At 45.5% G+C, this 20811-nt stretch overlaps 1 protein-coding gene across 2 annotated transcripts in view; it reads right to left on the bottom strand.

Annotated features, from left to right (window-relative positions):
- The window catches only part of LOC137435391 (nidogen-2), a 259920-nt gene that overhangs the window by 10686 nt on the left and 228423 nt on the right, over nt 1-20811 (bottom strand). For both annotated transcript variants that reach the window (XM_068129147.2, XM_068129155.2), the window contains 3 exons: nt 19029-19155; nt 5815-5986; nt 2822-2979 (listed from right to left, as the gene is read on the bottom strand). In XM_068129147.2, coding sequence (XP_067985248.2) covers nt 2822-2979; nt 5815-5986; nt 19029-19155 — 457 coding nt within the window. The remainder of the gene's footprint in view (nt 1-2821; nt 2980-5814; nt 5987-19028; nt 19156-20811) is intronic.

The raw sequence follows: 20811 nt of genomic DNA, 5'->3' as shown, positions 1-20811 counted from the left end.
TTGGAAAATCGGATTGCACAAATTATTACGAAAGATGGCGGTTATGTTGAAGCGTAAATATTGAAACTGTATTGAGTTAAAAAAAAAAAAAAAATCTAAAGTCTGCATCGGGTATGATTCATGTTTTAATGATCCATTTAAAGTGTGTTTCTATCATGTGTACATCAAAAGTTATAAAAGTTCAAGGTTGCACAAGGACTTTATGAACAGCCTATATCATTATGGCAAGTGATGACCTGATCCTTGTTATTCAAAGATTACTTGGCATTATTGGATTCTACTTCTCCCATTTCAGCACCAGATAACATCATGTAAATGCAGAGGCCTTGCATCAGGGAATATTCAATTTGTAATGCAGTTGTTTGAAATATATGAAACAGGAACATTGTGTATCAAAAGGATGACACCACCATCCATCCCAAAGGGAACAATTTTTTTTTTTATACTTGGGCTAAGGCTCGTAATAGAGCTGACACACACACACACACACACACACACACACACACACACACACACACACACACACACACACACACACACACACACACACACACACACACACACACACACGATACAAGTGCCGTCACTCACGTTACTTCATGAGATACTCTGGGTAGTGACGTCATAACAATGGCGCCGCTTTTCTCACCGTACTCAACGGGACATTTCCTCAAGAGGAATTTCCTCCTCCCCATGGATGGCAACCGATGGGGATTGTCCATGCTCTATCATTTTCAAGCAAGGAAGAAGCACATACAATTTTTAAAGTCTTTGGTATGACTTGACCGGTCCAAACCGGATGGGTGCTTTTTCCGAGACACCATCTCCTTACTGGATGGTCGTTGGCTCCCTGCAGGAGCTCATCCACCCTTTACCAGGTGTTGTTTTTGGTCCTGGCAGGGTGGCATAGTCACCCTCCCCACTAGCAAAGCCAGTGAGGGGTGCACTGACAACCCGACCATGCGGCAGGTAGCACTGGGTTACATGTTTATATCGGTGGCAGTCCCAAAAGACTGACCTGACAAAAGAAACTGACAAAGAATAGTTTACAAACCACGAAAGTGACGTCACAGTTCATCATTGGCCATGCTAATCTCCGATCTAAATCCTCTGGAGAATTTGTTCATGTCAAGGAGTAATGTATCGGAGCTTGTACATGACCCTTCCCTCTGAAACAACTACACGCAATTCTGAGTGATTAGATGATCATACATACAACAGGATATCTTATTGAATATATTCCGTGGCATATACAGTCACGTGAAAAAGTAAGCACACCCCATGTAAAGTTTTGACTTTTTCAACATATTTCAACATACAGCTATTTGATCTTCATTTCAACAATATTGATAGATAAAGGTGATATAATATAACAAATATCATGAAACATTTACATTTTGTAGTCCATTGTATAATTTAAATAAACATAAATGCAAATTTCGCATGTGGAAAAAGTAAGTACACCCCTAAATTTATCACTACTTCAAATACCTGAAATTAGAATCAGGTGCACCAGCTCAGGTGCAAATGATTAGAACATCGTTAGAGAGGATCTTGGAGGAACCTGTCTTATTTAAACCTCAGACATTTAGTTTGGTTTGCCCGTTGTTGTTGAAGTGTGCGGTGTCACCACGCCTAGATCAAAAGCGCTCTCTGAGGCCTTCAGAAAGAAGGTTATGGGTGCCTACGAGTCTGGGAAGGGATTTAAAAAGATCTCCAAACAATATGAAATCAATCATTCGACTGTCCGGAAGATCATCTGCAAGTGGAGAAGATTCCAAACAACTGCCAACCTGTTCAGGCCAGGCCGCCCCAGCAAGTTCAGCCCGAGAGCAGACCGCAAGATGCTGAAAGAAATCTCTAAGAACCCCAGAATGTAATCACGGGACCTACAGGTAGCTCTTGCCATTGTTGATGTCAAAGTGCACGAGTCTACCATTATAAAGAGACTGAACAAATTTGATCTACATGGGAGGTGTGCCAGGAGGAAACCTTTGCTGTCCAGAAAGAACATCAGGGCAAGACTAAAGTTTGCCAATGAACACCTAGGCAAAGACCAGCACTTCTGGAACAATGTGCTCTGGACAGATGAGTCAAAGGTAGAGCGGTTTGGCCACAGTACCAGAAGACATGTGGACCTTGCAACATGACAATGACCCTAAACATACCAGTATATGCACCAAGGAATGGCTGAAAATAAAGAAATGGAGGGTTCTGGAATGGTCAATTCAAAGCCCGGACCTAAATCCCATCGAGATGTCGTGGGGGGATTTGAAACGAGCTGTGCATGCAAGAAACCCCTCAAACGTCGCACAGCTGAAAGAATTCTGCATGGAGGAGTGGGCACAAATTTCTCCCAGTCGATGTCAGAGACTGGTAGACAGTTATAATAAACGCCTACTTGAGGTTGTTTCTGCCAAAGCGGGCAATACCACCTATTATAGCCAAGGGTGTACTAACTTTTTCCATATGCGAAATTTGCATTTATGTTTATTTAAATTATACAATGGACTACAAAATGTAAATGTTTCATGATATTTGTTATATTATATCACCTTTATCTATCAATATTGTTGAAATGAAGATCAAATCGCTGTATGTTGAAATATGTTGAAAAAGTCAAAACTTTACATGGGGTGTACTAACTTTTTCACGTGACTGTAAGTGTTGAATGCTGATGGTTGTATGCACGAGTAAGAAGTGTGGAGATTTTTTTTTTCTTTTTAATTTAATAATAATAGTTGCATTTCATGTCCATGAATTTGTTTATTATAAAATTTTATTGTTATTCCCAACATAGGAATGATTTTCACCAGAATACCTGCATCAACCCAGCAAAGCAGTCCAGATGCTGGCTCCAGCGTGAGGCCATTTGGTAGGCCTAGGTTGTCACGCACCAGTACTTGCCGTTGCGTACCGTCCATGTACGCACTCTCTATTTTTGGTGCTGCACGATTCCAATCTGTCCAGTAAAGCATTCTGGGAGAAGGGGTGGAAAATAGTTGGTCAATTGGTTGTTAAAGAACATCAGTTAACTTACCACATTACAATTTCATACACTCCTACAAGGAGTGTAGGAGTGTAGGATTATTAGGCCTACACTCCTACAAGGTGGGTAGGTTTCATAAAGATGGGTGGTCCACAGTTGGTTTTCATAAAGATGGGAGGTCCACAGGTGGTTTTCATAAAGATGGGTGGTCCACAGGTGGTTTTCATAAAGATGGGTGGTCCACAGGTGGTTTTCATAAAGATGGGTGGTCCACAGGTGGTTTTCATAAAGATGGGTGGTCCACAGGTGGTTTTCATAAAGATGGGAGGTCCACAGGTGGTTTTCATAAAGATGGGAGGTCCACAGGTGGTTTTCATAAAGATGGGTGGTCCACAGGTTGTTTTCATAAAGATGGGTGGTCCACAGGTGGTTTTCATAAAGATGGGTGGTCCACAGTTGGTTTTCATAAAGATGGGTGGTCCACAGGTGGTTTCATAAAGATGGGAGGTCCACAGGTGGTTTTCATAAAGATGGGTGGTCCACAGTTGGTTTTCATAAAGATGGGAGGTCCACAGGTGGTTTTCATAAAGATGGGAGGTCCACAGGTGGTTTTCATAAAGATGGGTGGTCCACAGGTGGTTTTCATAAAGATGGGTGGTCCACAGGTGGTTTTCATAAAGATGGGTGGTCCACAGGTGGTTTTCATAAAGATGGGTGGTCCACAGGTGGTTTTCATAAAGATGGGAGGTCCACAGGTGGTTTTCATAAAGATGGGAGGTCCACAGGTGGTTTTCATAAAGATGGGTGGTCCACAGGTTGTTTTCATAAAGATGGGTGGTCCACAGGTGGTTTTCATAAAGATGGGTGGTCCACAGTTGGTTTTCATAAAGATGGGTGGTCCACAGGTGGTTTCATAAAGATGGGTGGTCCAGAGGTGGTTTTCACAAAGATGGGAGGTCCACAGGTGGTTTCATAAAGATGGGAGGTCCACAGGTGGTTTCATAAAGACCCATTATCTACACTATCAAAGGGATGTCCATGTGTCTGTGTGTGTCGCCATTGTTCTTAGAGATGGCCAAACGGATCTTCGTCAAACTTTCAGAGGTTCATACAGTGATTTCTGGGAAGTGTTTTCGGCAAAAGAAATTTTTGGACAATTTTTTTTCAATGTTAGATTTTTTTTATCGCTCTACAGTGCCTAAGCCTTTGTAGCTGCGTGAAAGGTAATATCAAATGATCCCCGGCCCCATTCCTTAGTGGGTCTAGGGAAGTGTTTTAGGCCCCCACAAAAATTCTAATTATTTTTTTATTTCTTCAAAATGCCAACAGAATCATAACAGCACCGTGCAATGCCAGGTGCTCATGCTGCATGCGATAAACATGCTAAGCATTTGAAAACCTCACTATTGGTTCAGATGCCATTGTTCAAAATCCCATATATATGAAATGGGATTATATCGGGAAAGTAGTAAGCAAGAGGAATACTGAGTGCGATTACCTCATTAAAACTGCTTCCGGTCGAGCTATGTGGAGAAACCAACAGTGACTATGCATGTCTAACCCTCCTGCTTATGTTGACCAAGAAAATGGTCCACCTTCTAATGTAAACAGAGATATTACCCCAACACAGACAGGGTGGGAGGTCAAAAAAAACGCCATGTAAATTAGATCTGTGAAGTCGTAATTTCCAATTACCAATTGTATCATTAGTGTAGCAGCATAGCAAACCTGTTGTGCATTTTGTGATACAAGCACCAAATTTGGTACACTAGTAGACTATCATATTATGAAAAGATCTGGATATTGGGCCATCTCAGATTCAGAGATTTGATTTTTGCAAGATTTCGATTCGATTGGGATCGAAGAGAACACCTTCTTCGTCTTCTGTACAGTGAAGTTGCCAGCCCTGAATTCTCTGGCTACATCTGGGTGCTTCATTGGGAGTGCAACCGTGTCCCTCAGGTGAACAGGGACCCACCTGGCATAGTGTGTGTGGTCTAAGGCATGGAACCATGGGACCAGTTCCGTCAGGGCATCAAGGTACATCGTGAATGAAGCCTGCCGCAGAGAACGCACGTAGATCAATACCAACATCTCTAGTTCCAGCACAGTTGCCCAGTACTGAAAGTTGGGAATGTCTTCTCCTCTCTGGTGACACCAGTCTTCGAACTCAGGCAGGTCTTCTGCATCATCAGCATATGTCATACAGTGGCGTTCATACGCACGGTGTTGCAGGATGTGCAGTGCCGCTGCAGTGATTTGATGAGCTCTTCTTGTGTGGGTGCCGTGGGCAGCTCGTAGGAAGGAGTCGGCCGTCCCTGGCGTTGCAATCTCAGCTTGCAAAATCTGCAAATCTTGCAAAAATCAAATCTCTGAATCTGAGATGGCCCAATATCCAGATCTTTTCATAATATGATAGTTTACTAGTGTGCCAAATTTGGTGCTTGTATCACAAAATGCACAATTCTTTTGAATATTTGGGCTAAGCCGCCCCACTACATGTGTAATGTGGAACTGAGTATAAACCCAACTATCGTTAGAATCATGGACTACTCTGTGATGGAAGAGACCATGCTATGATTCTTCTTCTGCTTTCCCATGTACCACAATGTGCAAGTGGAAATAAACGACCTCCGGTCAATGTGTCTTGACACGATTTACAAATATCACACTTAACACATTATATCTTCACAAAAACGGGGCCATTTTAGCTAATGTTCCAATAATTGTGCCATTTATTTACTTATACCTGCCACTCCAATGATTTGGGCATTTAGAATCTGCATTTATTCCTTTAAAATTATTAAATTCTCATTTGGCATTACCCTCTGGTAGGATCTGCAACAATGGCTCGTGGGTTCACGAGCTCAGTGCTGACAAGAGGTCTCCGCATTGATCCGTCCAGCCGAGCCACCTCAAGGCGGTCCAAACCAGAGTCCACCCAGAAAAGATTCCGACTGGCCGAGTCCACAGTCAGGCCTTCGGGACTCAAGAGACCTGACACATGAAAGGTGAGCATTCACTACTTATTAATGTTTTAGTACTCCAAAAACATAAATTTGAAAATCGAAAGATAGCCAACAATTCAAACCAAAGGTTAAAATAAAACGATAGAAATACATAATAGCTTCACATAAAGGGATACGGAGTAGCCCCAGAGCTGTGCTACCAGAGGCAATTTAATCGCGAGTTCAGGATTGCACAAGGAATCGCCACACTCACAGTGATCCCACAGGTGATTCGAGTTAACTGACCAACCAGTTTTACAGGATTAATATAGACAAGTGTTTTCTGAAATGACAAAGGCCTGGCCCAATACCCGATGTAATTAAATATTAGGCTAAGCTGCCTAAGTTGGAAAATGAGCCCAGAATCTATGGCATTTCGGTAAGAGCATCCGCAGCGAGTCTGGAAGGTTAGCCGTTCAATTATTGCTATCCTGGCCCAGTCACACCAAATACTTTAAAAATGGCGTGTGCTACTTTCTTGCTTTGACGTATAGAGCATGGACAAACCCCATGGGCTGGCAGCCCTATAGCTCTGGCATATCTCTCTAAAAATGCCCTGCTCATTGTGGAGACTTATGGACCGCCACAAGATGGCATCGCGGGTATACTTCTGGGAAGATAGTTCCCCCAAGGTCAATGTTTGTCAGATGTCAAGTCCTGTGATGTCTACTGTCTCTACATGCATGTGAGTGTGTGGTTGAATTGTGTACATGTAACAGCTCTTCCATAAGCCCTATAAATGGTAGAAACTAACCATATACAGTATCTCACCCATGATGACGCTTGTAGCCAATATTATTCTCACTTATTGACCGCAACCATTTGCAATTGATTAAGAAACATATACAGTATACAGTGCATTCAGAAAGTATTCAGACCCCTTCCCTTTTTTCACATTTTGTTATGTTGCAGCCTTATGCTGAAATCGTTCAAATTCATTTTTTCCCTCATCAATATACACTCAATACCCCATAATGACAAAGAGAAAACAGGATTTTAGAAAGTTTTGCAAATTTATTAAAAAGAAAAAACTGAAATATCACATTGACATAAGTATTCATACCCTTTGCTATGACACGTGAAATTTATCTCAGGTGCCTCCCATTTCTCTTGATCATCTTTGAGATGTTTCTACACCTTAATTGGAGTCCACATGTGGTAAATTCAAATGATTGGACATGATTTGGAAAGGCACACACCTGTCTATATAAGGTCTCACAGCTGACAATGCATATCAGAGCAAAAACCAAGCCATGAGGTCGAAGGAACTGCCTGCAGAGCTCAGAGACAGAATTGTGTCAAGGCACAGATCTGGGGAAGCCCACAAAAAAAAAATTCTGCTGCATTGAAGGTTCCCAAGAGCACAGTGGCCTCCATAATTTTTAAATGGAAGAAGTTTGGAACAACCAGGACTCTTCCTAGAGCTGGCCGCCCGGCCAAACTGAGCAATCGGGGGAGAAGGGCCTTGGTAAGAAAGGTGACCAAGAACCCGATGGTCACTCTGGCTGAGTTCCAGAGATCCTGTGTGGAGATGGGAGAAACTTCCAGAAGGACAACCATCACTGCAACACACCACCGATCTGGGCTTTATGGCAGAGTGGCCGGACGGAAGCCTCTCCTCAGCGAAAGACACATGAAAGCCCGCTTGGAGTTTGCAAAAAAGAACCTAAAGGACTCAGACTGTGAGAAACAAGATTCTGTGGTCTGATGAAACCAAAATTGAACTGTTTGGCCTTTGTTTGGCTGTTTGTCTGTTTGGCTTCCATTTAGTTTATCATCAGTTATCTTTATTATTAAAGGTAAGTTTCATGATCTTAATAACTCAAGAAAATAAACTTTCTTTTATGTCCTTGATTCAGAAAAAGAATATCTTATTTTATGTTCTTAATAACTGGACTAACCCTGTTTATTAATTCATGAAAATAAATACCACAAAACAATGCACAAACATGTGTATACATGGTACAGTTTGGCAAAAATGGGTAACAAATTTCAAAGTTAAATTCCCTAACTCCATTTTCCCCATTACTCCTTGAGTGTGTACATCGTGGATTTGCTGTTCATGGGGATTTTCAAGAACATAACTCCTGTGAAGGCAAAGCACTCCTTGTGTATGCTGTTGCCTATTCACAATAACTGCACATCAATTATAATGCCTCATGCATCATCTCGGCCATGTGTATCTGTAAGGGTTTTCCGGTCTTTCTACCGGGGGAACTTGTTAGCCGGTGTCTCTGACTTGTGGGCACACTACAATGAACCCGACGACACTTGCAGTTCTCAAACAATAACTGTATTGAAACAAAGGTACAGTAGCAAACGTAGGTACAATATTCACTGTTATTGGCAGTTGGTCCGAATCCGCATCTGCCTGTACAACGAATGGCCTGTTAAAGTCCGGCATCTGCAGGATAGGTGCTTGGCACAGCAAGGTCTTGATCCTCTGAAAGGCCTTCTGTTGCAGTACCTCCCAAGGAATCTTGTTGGGTTTCCCCTTTTTGGTGAGGTCAGTGAGGGGCGCAACTTCCTCCACGTTGTTTGCCAAAAACTTCTGATAGTACACCGCCAAGCCGAGGAATGACCTGACTTGTCTCTTAGTGGTTGGCACTGGGGCATCTCTGACACGAGTAAGTTTCTCCTCCTCCATCTGCACTCGACCATTCCCCACTCTGTGTCCCACAAACTCCAGGGTGTGGAATCCAACATGGCACTTGGAAGGCCTGATTGTCAAACCGGCTTCCATGACACACTTGAACTGTCACCTGAGTGCCTTGACATGGTCTTTCCATCTGACGGTGTGAGTGAGGATGTCAACCACATAATGTTCAACGTCCGATAAGTCATGGAACATTTTCCTCATCATCCTGTTAAAGGATGCTGCTTAGTTTAACAGACCAAAAGGCATCTTCTGGAACTGGTAACAGCCATTTGAGGTCACAAATGCTGTCTTCTCCTTTGAAGCTTCCTCCATGGGGATTTGTCAGTATCCCATGCTCAGGTCAATCTTCGAGAAGAACCGAGCCTGCTCCAGCTTCACCATAATAGCTTCAGGGTTCCCCATACGTTCCGTGTCAAACCTAGTCACACCGTTCAACTTCTGGAAGTCGATACAGAAGCGGTTGGATCCGTCCTTATTCCTAACAATCACCACAGGTGAGTTGTAGGTGGATTTCGAAGGTTCAATAATGTCCGTTTCCATCATGGCTTCCATCACGTATTTGATTATTTATTGCATGGCATATACATCTGGTGCTGCTTAACTCTCACTGGATCACTCGTGGTGGTCTCGATCCTGTGTTCCTCCAGGTGAGTCATACCCGGTACCTCAATGAAAATATCCACAAATTCTCGGAATAACTTCTGAACTCCTTCCTTCTGTTTTAGCGTTAAGTTCTCACTGATGTTAACATCTTTGTGCGTCTCCATGCTAGCCATGGGTCTCAGTTCCAACAACTCCTCTTCCTCTGGAACTACTCCTGGGTTACCATCTTGCTCCATGTCCAAGTCAGAGTCCAGGCGATGACCGTCACTCCAGCCATGTCCCACGGCACCATCTGCATTCTCCACCCTCTCATGGTACAACTTCAAGAGGTTGGCATGATAGATCTTAGTCTTGCCAATGACGCAGATTTTGTAGTTCATTTTGTTGACTATTTCCTGGACTTCATATGGTCCTTGCCATTGGAGTGTCAGCTTGTTGTGGTCTGTGGTAGTAGTAGTACCAAGACTTTGTCTACGAACTTGAGATTCCTGTCCTTAGCTCTCTTGTCGTAGAAATGCTTTTGTATTCCTTGCACTACATGCAAACTCTCCCGCGCCAGGCGGCAGATGCCTTCAAGTAGATTGCGCAAGTCTACTACGTACTGTTAGGTGTTACGAACATTGGATGTGTTCTCCCCGGTGCACAGCTCATTTAATAACTGCATGTGACCTCTTACAGTTTGCCGATAGAGTAATTCAAATGGTGAAAACCCGGTGCTTGCCTGGGCTACCTCTCTGTAGGCGAACACGACTACCTGCAAGTATCGGTCCCAGTCACACGGTCTCTCTCGACACATATTTTTGAGCATGCTCTTCAGAACTCCGTTAATCCTCTCGCACAGACCATTGCATCTGGGGTTGTACGGTGTTATGAAGTGTTGCTTCCTAGCAATGAGTCGGCAAGCTTCTCTCATGTGGTCCGAGGTGAACTGAGTACCTCTGTCACTCAGTACTTTTTGTGGGAATCCCACCCTTGCGAAGACCTCGAGCATTGCCTCTGTGACTCTGTCTCAATATTGGTGAGTGCAACCTCCTCAGGGTACCTGGTGGTGTAGTCCATGATGGTCAGGATGTACCTGTTACCCTGGTCAGATACCAGGGACAATGGTCCAATTAGGTCCACTGCCACTCTGTGAAATGGCTCCTCCATCAAAAGCATGGTTCCCAGTGGCAGCTTGGAGACCCTTCCCTTGGATACACTGTATAAGATACTTCTTGCACTGTCACGTTTGGAATGTCCGACTGTGACACCTTCAGTGGTTTGATGTCAGTCTTGTCACGCTTGGCTTGCGCTCTGGTCACCGCTGCCTGTGCCAGTTGCAGAGTCCAATCCAAGTATGGATTGTTGGCTTCTCGTGCCCCTGGTATGTTGCCGATCACCAGATAACAGATGGGGTTCTGCAGGCACATCGCCTCAACTTCGCCGACATAGTACGGTGTATCCACATAGATCTTGGCCACTGGATAGTGATGCAGTGTACTGCAGATCAGCATGCAGGAGTAGACCTTCCCAATCATCTAGTCAGCCGTCACAAGTGCTTGCTTTACTGCAGCACTGGTACATCCTGAGTCCCACAGTACTGTCACCTTATGTGATCCCACGAAACCTTCACTCATGGTAAGGTTGCCATTAGCAACGCCATTGGTGGTTTCCTCACAACTGCTGAATAACACAGGTATTACTTGAAACTCTTCCCTGTTAATTTGGATTGCACCGGGACACTTTTGCAATGCTAATGCAGACTCCTATTTTGGCTCAGCCTTGATCACATTGTCCTTTGTTCTGGAGTCCCAGCGTGCTGCACTGGCGGCCTTCTGCTGCGACTTAATCTGGGCCATCTTCAGTCGACATTCAGCCATCATGTGACCCTTCCTGCGACAAAAGAAGCACTCTCTGTCGTTCTCGCTGAATCGACCTCTCACCGGATGGGGTTGGTCAGACTTCTGAAAAAATCTGCCAGGCCTCAGCTTTGGTGAAAAATCTTTCGTTTTGGCAGACTTCCCAGTGAGACTTGTATCATGGGCTTCCATGTAATGCTCCACTAAGTTTGTCATCTCCTCTGCATTCTTAAACACTCTCTCGCGTATGAAAAGAGCCATCCCAATTGCACACACGTCAAGGAACTGTTCACGAACCAATAAGTCCATTAGTGCTTCAAAGCTGCCTTCACACTTGGCTATCACTGTCCACTGTATGAGGCACCATCTCAGACATGCCACAAATTGCAGTACAGTTTCTCCTTCGTCCAGCTTCATCTCCCTAAAATTCCGGTGTAGACCATCTTCTATCAGTTCGTACCTTTTTAACAAGGTAACTCTCAACCTGGCATAGTTGTCGGCTTTCTCTGGTGCCATGCTGATGTAGGCCTGAAGAGCCTTTCCTGTCAATAGTGTGCTGAGATTGATTGCCCACTCAGTTCTATCCCACTGCTGACTGGTGGTGAAATGCTCAAACTGCTCCAAGTATGCCTCCATCTCATCACGTTTTCCATCAAAGATCAGGAGTTTTGGTCGGCTCGCTTTGACCCGTCCATCTCTCATCGTAAGCGCACCCTGATCCCGCATAGCCATTTCGGATTTACACTCAATCTTCATTGATTCAAGCCTCAATCTTGCTTCCAGTTCAGCTTGCTCCTTGTGTGCTTCACGTTCAGCTTGCTCTTTACGTGCTTGTGCATCCCGGTCAGCTTGCTCTTTATTTTCTTCACGTTCAGCTTGCCTTGTACGTTCATCACGATCAGCATGCCTTGTACGTTCATCACGATCAGCTTGCCTTGTACGTTCATCACGATCACCATGCCTTGTACGTTCATCACGTTCAGCTTGCCTTGTACGTTCATCACGTTCAGCTTGCCTTGTACGTTCATCACGTTCAGCTTGCCTTGTACGTTCATCACGTTCAGCTTACCTTGTACGTTCATCACATTCAGCTTGCCTTGTACGTTCATCATGTTCAGCTTGCCTTGTACGTTCTTCAAGTTCAGTTTGCCTCGTATGCTCTTCACATTCAGCTTGCCTTGTATGTTCTTCACATGCTCTAGCCCTTTCTACTCTTGCCTCTGCTTGTGGTTCCTTGATGACCATCAGGAGTGCATCCCTCTTTAGTCCGCATTGTGCACCCCCATCAATCCACTTGTCAAACTCCATGATGTATGGGTAGGCAGTGCAGTTTCAACACTGTTCACAACCTCTACACAGTCACTGTACTTACTGTCCAAGGTTGTTCACTCACCGTCGTTTTGGTGACACTGTAGACTTGCAAGGGACCACTAACAATAATTTTTACTTCCGGGTCATTCGCCTAGCAGGCTGAGCTGAGTCGGTCGTCCTGTGTATTTGATTGATTCTGTTGGATTTAGCGTGTGCTGTCGTGTTGTGCTTTGTGTGAATGATTGTGATGGATCCCTGTTTCGTTTCCTGGCTTATGGCGGGGTGTCTGCCCGTGAGATTTGCAGTACTTTGGTTTTTACTCGCCACCAAGTTGAAAATTTCGACTGTAAGTACCGCCATGTTTTTTCGTTGAGCCTCACGCAGCCCCGGTGTGCGCCTCTCAACAAGACAGTTCTTTTCCCCGTCTTGCCCCACCGCTCGTCCCACCACTCGTCCCATCGATCGTCCCATCGCCCGGCCCATCGCCCGCCCCACCGCCTGCCCCATCGCCCGCCCCATCGCTCGCCCCACCGCTCGCCCTACCTCTGCACGCACCGCTGTATGAACCGAGCTCGACTATCCGCTCTAACTCCTCTATCCCGAGGCCTATTCGCTACACTCGGCAAAAACTTTTGTCTTTAAACAACACCACTCGATTGACTCCTGGACTCATGTCAGGCCTCAGAGAACTTGAAATCGGCGTTGGTCTCCCGAGAAAACGCACAAAGCGAGGCGGGAGGAGAAAGCAGAGAAAAATACCGATTGTGATTTCTCTTCGCGACCAGCGACGGCCCGACCCACATCTATCTATAATTCCAGTAATCTCTGTGTGTATGTATGTATGTATGTATGTATGTATGTATGTATGTCTGTGACCGCTGTTTCTCGACAACCACGGGTCCGATATACTTTAAACTTGCCAGGTATATTGCTGGGGGCCCGAGGATGTGCCTTTTCAAGGTTTCATATTAATCGGACAAGTAGTTACCGAGCTATGTCCAAAAAACGATTCAACCAATCAGAGAGCAGCGAGCTATCACGTGTGCCGAACGTGGCGAACAGACTCTGCCTCAGACGGCACATTTGAGAGCGTATTCATTTATTTCACGTTGGAAAACTATGTTGCCGTTAAACTATGTTTTAAAACTAATTAAAACTAATTTGCGATTCATCGTAACTGCGATTTGCGACCTTCCGGACAGTGAAGGCTGCACTTCCGGCAGCCAATCACAGAACGCGTTATTGCGTAGGCGTGGCCGATGTGAGAGCGAGCCGAGCCGAGCGCGTGCGCCATTACGGTTCGTAATTCGATTTCTTCCGGAGAAAATAATAATTTCTCGATTTCTTATGCGCATTATTTCTCCCAATTCAGTCAGAGCGAAGGGCGGAAGCGAAGAGCATTGTTTTTTTTGTTTACGGGCGTACGGGCGTACGGGCGGGGTAGAGCGTACGGGTAGCGTTATTTTTTTTTTTTGGCAAGGAACGGGCACCCACGTACGGGCATGCCCTAGTTTTAATAATTCCTGCAAAAAAGTGTCCCCTGTCAACTTCAATAACCTCATCTATCCCTGTAGAACATACACAGCACCAAAACAACACCGTTCTGACCTGTATCTCGCCTTATTCAATGCTCAGTCTGTGAGTAGTCCTGACAAGCGAACCGAAATTACCTCTTTTAGTCAAGATAATGATATCGACGTGCTTTTTCTGACCGAAACTTGGCTCCGACCCAGTGGCGACGAAGCGAGGTGTGCTGATCTCACCCCACCTGGATACACCCTGCAGTCATTTCCTCGCTCCTCTAGGGGTGGGGGCGTGGCTGTTATTTACAGAGACAACTTCTCTCCCTTTGTCTCCTTCACCACGACTTTTTCGTTCGACCGTTCATCCTACGAGCTAGCCCATGTCACCTTCACTCTGTCAGAAAACACTCTTCATTTATTCTGCCTCTACCGACCTCCACCTAACCGGAAAAACAAGCTTACTGACTATGTTCGTGACCCAGCTTCCTAATCTGCTCGACCACTGCAATACACTTCCTGGTTTTGTCTTGATTCTTGGAGATTTCAACGTCCACTACGACCAACCACAACATCCTCTCACTTCAAAGATCATTGACCTCCTTTCTACTTTTAGTCTGTCTCAGTCTGTCTCCCAACCTACACATGTTAAAGGACACATCCTGGATTGGTTAGTGCACAGATGCGATGATCAGTTGGTGCAGTCCACGTCAGTGACCTGTGCTATCACCTCGGACCACTTCTGTGTCACCAGCCACCTGAGTATTGCTGTTCCTCGTCTTCAGCCCACCTTCATCACTGCCCGCAACATTCGTGCCATCGACCGTTCCGTCTTTAAAGAGGATCTTCACACCTGTCTCTCTGGCCGTTCCTATGTCACTGCAGAAGACCTCGACTGTTGCCTCCGCACAGCGTTGGACTGTCATGCTCCAGCGACACGGCGCACCATTCCCAGACGCAGGAGTACTCCGTGGTTCAGCGCAGTCAGCGACGAAGTCAGGGCTGCCAAAAAGGAACGACGATGTGCCGAGAGACAGTGGCTGAAGACTGGCCTCACAGTCCATAAACAGTTGTATAGCATAGCTAAAAGACTCGTCATAAAAATAATTCTGAAAGCAAAAACGTAATATATTTCTGATCGGATTACTAGGAGCTCCTCCTGCAAGCAACTGTTCAGCATCACCAATCGCCTGTTTGCCACCAAAAATAAATCCGTTCTTCCCACTGTGTTTCCTCAAAACGTACTACCCCAACGCTTCCTGCATTTCTTTCACAATAAAATTCAGTCAATAAGAAACAATCTTGACAAGCAGTCACTCCTTTCCTTCGATGATGCTGAACACTGCTTTCACGGACGACCTCTTAGTTCGTTTACTCCTGTTACTGAGGAAATTGTCAAATGTACAATCCTCAAGTCAAACACAAAAACATGTGATCTTGACCCCCTTCCCACCGATTTGTTTATTGAGTGTTTGGACACCTCCTCCCATTTATTACTGCAGTTATCAATGATTCTCTGACTACTGGTTCATTTCCGCTTCTCTTTAAACAAGCTCTTGTTAAACCACTTCTTAAAAAGCCCACCCTTGACCTTAACGACATGAAAAATTACCGTCCTATCTCCAACCTGTCTTTCCTGTCAAAGATCACAGAAAGAATTGTGCTACAGATGAATGACCATCTAGTTTCAAATAATCTTTTCAATTCTCGCCAGTCAGCATATAGACCAGGCCATAGCACCGAGACCGCTCTCCTAAGAATAACCAATGATCTTCTGACCTTTCTTGACTGTGGTAAGGTTTCCGTTCTTGCTCTTTTGGACTTGTCTGCCGCCTTTGACACGATTGACCATAGTGTCTTAATTCGTCGTCTTGAAATCACATTTGGTATAACTGGTACTCCCCTTTCTTGGCTGATGTCCTATCTTACTGATAGAGTGCAAACAGTTGTTGTCAATGGCCAGAAATCAGCCCCTTTTCCGCTTTCCTTTGGCGTTCCCCAGGGCTCAGTCCTGGGACCTATCCTCTTTCTTTTGTACACTCAGCCTCTATTTGATCTTGTTGCCAGACATTCAGTTGATCACCACGCCTTTGCGGACGACAATCAGCTGTACAAAGGAAGCACGATTCAACAAATCGTGCCCACTGTTGAAGTGTTAGAAGGCTGTATTGCTGATGTGAAGGCGTGGATGACCCAAAACAAACTTCAGCTGAACGATGCTAAAACAGAGTCTATGATTGTAAGATCGCACAGATGTCCTCTACAATGTTCACTTCCTACCACTATTCATGTTGGTGAAACCGATGTAAACTTTGTTTCGTCGGCCAAGAACCTTGGCGTGGTTTTCGACTGTAACATGACATTTTCCAATCAAGTACTTCAAACTTGCATATCAGCATACTTTCAGCTGCGAAAGATCGCATCCATTCGCCACTTTCTTACTCCTCAAGCTGCTCTAACTCTGGTCTGTGCCCTTGTCCTCTCAAGGCTAGACTATTGTAATTCTTTGTATGCTGGCTGCCCTCAGTTTCTCTTGGATAAGTTACAAAAGGTTCAAAACTCTGCCGCTCGTCTTGGCTGCAAGGCGAAGAAGTCTGACCATGTTACTCCGCTTCTTGAATCTTTACACTGGCTGCCTGTCTCTGCTCGTGTGCAACACAAAATTTGCACACTATGTTATAAATCATTGTGTGGAACGGGACCTCACTATCTCTCCGATTTGCTCACTCTCTATGAACCTCGGCGACGGCTTCGTTCAAGCGACGACTCTATGAACTTAGAGCCGCCGCGCACCAGCACCAAGTCGTTTGGCGAGAAATCCTTTTCCTTTGCTGCACCTCTGCTCTGGAATGACTTGCCTTCCTCTGTTCGACATGTTGACTCTCTTCCTGCCTTTAAAACCTCCCTCAAAACCTATCTGTTTCACAAGTCTTTCAAAGTCTAAGTCCTGTTTTCCCTTTGGTTTGAGGTTGGACAGAGATCGAGAGTATGTCTGTGTACATGTGTGGGGGAGGGAGGGGAGGGGGAGGGGGAGTACACATCTGTGGGTTTTGAATGGGGAGGGAGAGGAATAGGGCAAGAGTGAAGGTGTGTCTGTGTGTGTGTATGTTTGGGTGTGTGTGTGCGGTGTGTGTGTGTTCGCATGATAATGTAAAGCGCCATGAGGGTCGTTTACCCTGCTTGATGGGGCTATATAAGACTCCTTTATTATTATTATTATTATTAACAGCTCCTAAATTGCTCGCCAATGTAAGGGTTTTCTGGTCTTTCTATTGGGGGAACTTGTTAGCCGGTGTCGGTGACATGTGGGGACACTACAATGAACCCGACGGCGCTTGTAGTACTCAAACAATAACTGTATTGAAACAAATGTACAGTAGCAAACAAAGGTACAATATTCGCTGTTATCGGCAGTCGGTCCGAATCCACATCCGCATGCAGTGTTCCCTTGGACGCTCACGAGTCTTCTCTGGGACTGTCCAATGAATGGTCGGCCTTCGATTCCTGCTCCACTTCGAGTTGCATGAGCAATCCTCTCAGCCAGCCCCTTCAGTATAATCAGCACTCAAAAGGCATCCTCACACACTTCTGGAGACGCAAGTATTCCGCCCGACACACAGTCAAAATGAGACTTTCTGTATTGGCAAAGTTGCACCTCCAATGTGGCTTGCACAACATACCAGGGGCACCAATGTGGCATGGACAGCTTAGGTGTATGAGTATCGCTTTGCAACGCCGCGCTCAGCAACACACACACCTGGTCCTCCGATCCGACCATTCATCCTCCGACCATTCGTGTACCAACTAGGTAACGCCGCTTGAGAGGGAACGCCATGAGAGAGGGAACGCCGTGAGAGAGGGAACACAGTGAGAGAGGGAACGACGCGAGAGAGGGAACGCCGTGAGAGAGGGAACGCCACGAGAGAGGGAACGCCGCGAGAGAGGGAACGCCACGAGAGAGGGAACACCGCGAGAGAGGGAACACCATGAGAGAGGGAACACCATGAGAGAGGGAACGCCACGAGAGCGGGAACGCCGCGAGAGAGGGAACGCCGCGAGAGAGGGAACGCCGTGAGAGAGGGAACGCCACGAGAGAGGGAACGCCGAGAGAGAGGGAACGCCGAGAGAGAGGGAACGCCGTGAGAGAGGGAACGCCGCGAGAGAGGAATGCAAGAGAGAGGAATATACAAATGGTATATACACAATGGTATAATGGTATATATAGCTCTGGGCTGGTGCTCCTTCCTCACACCTAGCTCGTCTTCACGCTGTTGAAACCAAAGCTTTCAGAATCATTGGAATCTCCCACGATGACGCTATCTCCGAGGGCCTTTCACTTACTCACCGCAGGCAGGCTGGTGGTCTTTCCGTCTTCTACCGACTCCTCTCCGGCCTTGCTCCCCCAGCTCTCTCTGGGCTCTGTCCCCCAAATATTCCTACAGGTCGCACAAGATCTGCCTGCAACCCTCTCATGGTTAAACTGCCAAAATCAAGACTCTTTGCTCACCTTCACTCCTTCATTCCTCTTTTCTCCCGCCTCTGGAACAAACTCCCTCACTCTCTTCAAAGCTCAAACGGACAGTATCTGAGATACTGTATCTCTCTCATTTCTCTGCTGCAAATTTAATTTTAAATAGATCCACCTTCTCTACTCCAACTATCAACAATGTCTAACTCACATACATCACTCGACATAATTATACATATGTAATTTGTAGTTCATTTTTAGGTCGTGTTATATTGCGTGACCTTCTTTTATAATCACATGAATTTTCTAACAGATTATATTGATGATACTTGTGAAAGACCACTGACCTCAATGTTCCAGCCATACAATAACGAATGCATCCACTCCAATTCTACCTCATCTCCTCCACCTTTTTGTCATTTCACTATAACTGTCTTCCTACGATGTTCCCTCTCCCTCCAGGAAGAGTATCCACAATTGTGATAAAATTCTCAGTAACTAACTATAGGATCACTTACATTCACAATTCTACAATAATTTAATGACCACCTATGTTATGGTTCTAAGTAACTTCCCTCCTCCTTTACAGCCATCCCAAGTAACGACTTACTTTTCATTGAACTATCTATTACCTGTGCTGATAATGGTTTGAGATTCTCCTCCTTCCAAGGAGACTCTGTTGATGGTCCGTGCCACAACATCTGTGAAGTAAACCATCCTCTCGACACAATCATAGGCCAGACCCACATTCACTGAGCCCTGAAACAAAAACATGAAGGCCAACCTGTTTTTTAATCCAGAAAGAGCATGGACAGTGACTTTTATCACAAACAAAACTCCATGATTTCACAATTCACCATCAAATCAAAACAATGCCCAATGGTATATGTATATATATTTTCCTTTACAATTGTGATTTCTTTACAACTGCATCCCATAATTTGTGCAAAATAAGCTTGCAGTTCAGCCAGCTGGATATTTGCTGCTTAGGTGTTGTTGGTCTGCAACATCACATGGAAACTCGTCGTGGGAACAAATGTGTCACCGCTTGGATTGCCCAGCCTATTAAAAGTAAGTCACCAATGTGATAATTAAGATTTCTTCCTCTGATCTTCAAGGTCGTAATCATTTTATCTGTCTGTTTCTTTAACTGGGATTTTCTTTTCTTTTATAGAATGCCGATTCACTGTGTAGTGTTTTATTGTGGCCCAGTTGTGTGTGTATATATTGTTGCGGATTTGAGAATCCTGCACGTTGATAATTGTTGTAAATATCACCCTCTGTAAATAATAGTAATTCCTTGTAAATACCTCCATTAATTGTAAAGGTCAAAGGTCGTCCCTTTAGCTAGTCCATCGCATACACGTAGAAAATCATAGGATCTTCTAAATAGTTATCTCTTTATTCTATGTCAGTATAAGGCTCTGTTTCCCATTAGTTGACTCTGCATTGCACCAAATGAAATAAGGTAGAATCCCCTTTCAATTGCCACCAAAACGCAATTGCCGGCAGCGTTCGCTGCCCTTTGGCTGGGGCTCGCTCGAATCGCCCCAAAACCTCCATTACGCACGTGGTCAAGCCTCGGAGAAGAAGGGGGAGGAGCTACATTATGGGCATGGCCCGCACCTCGTCATCAAGGGTGGAGCCCCGAACGACCAACCACAAATCAGTGGGTATGGCGTGTCATATAACCCGCGGTGCGACGCCCCCCACCTGAGATGATTGAGGTAGGCAGATGAGCGAGGGACCGCAGATGAGTAAGGGAGCCCAAATCGAGAGTTCTGTGGAGGGAGGCGCATGAGCAAGGGACACAAGTGGGGAGGATTGTTCATTGATTTGTTTGGCGCGAACGTCCTGCGGTGAAAGAGAATCGGCACGCCCTGCTCGCGATACCAACCGGCACTGACGGCAACTGCCGGAACCAACCTCCAAAGGAACAAGTGCGTGCACGCGAACCCCGACATTGTGCCGCTATCCTCGGACCTCCCTGGCGCCCGTTCTGTGGACCACCTGAACCTTCTCATCCCTCCATTCATTCCTGCCTGCAATTCCCCATTCGTGTAAGTCTGACTGTCGTCTGTCTGTCTGTGTTGTCTTGGGAATAAGTTAAGCCTGTATAGATAAGCTATGTCCCTGGTGTTGGGCTAGCGGCTAGGGTGCCAGCTTAGGATCCAAGGATCCTGGGTTCGAATCCCGGTCGATCGCTGAATTAACGCCAGGGGGGTTGACTCAGCCTGTCATCCTTCCGACGTCGGCTAATTGAGAACCAGTTCACTGGTAATTCCCTGCTTGTCGTAAAAGGCGACAAAAAGGGTTGGCGGCAGGAAGGGCATCCGGCCGTAAAACATTGCTTCAAAAAGGGGACCAAAAAAAACAACAACAACCACGGTCCCCGAAAAGGCCAACCCCTGCCTT

Source organism: Myxine glutinosa, chromosome 1, assembly GCF_964187855.1.
Source record: "Myxine glutinosa chromosome 1, kmMyxGlut1.1, whole genome shotgun sequence".
Lineage (NCBI taxonomy): Eukaryota > Metazoa > Chordata > Myxini > Myxiniformes > Myxinidae > Myxine > Myxine glutinosa.
Note: the sequence above shows the minus strand (reverse complement) of the source record. Positions and strands in the feature narration are given on the sequence as shown.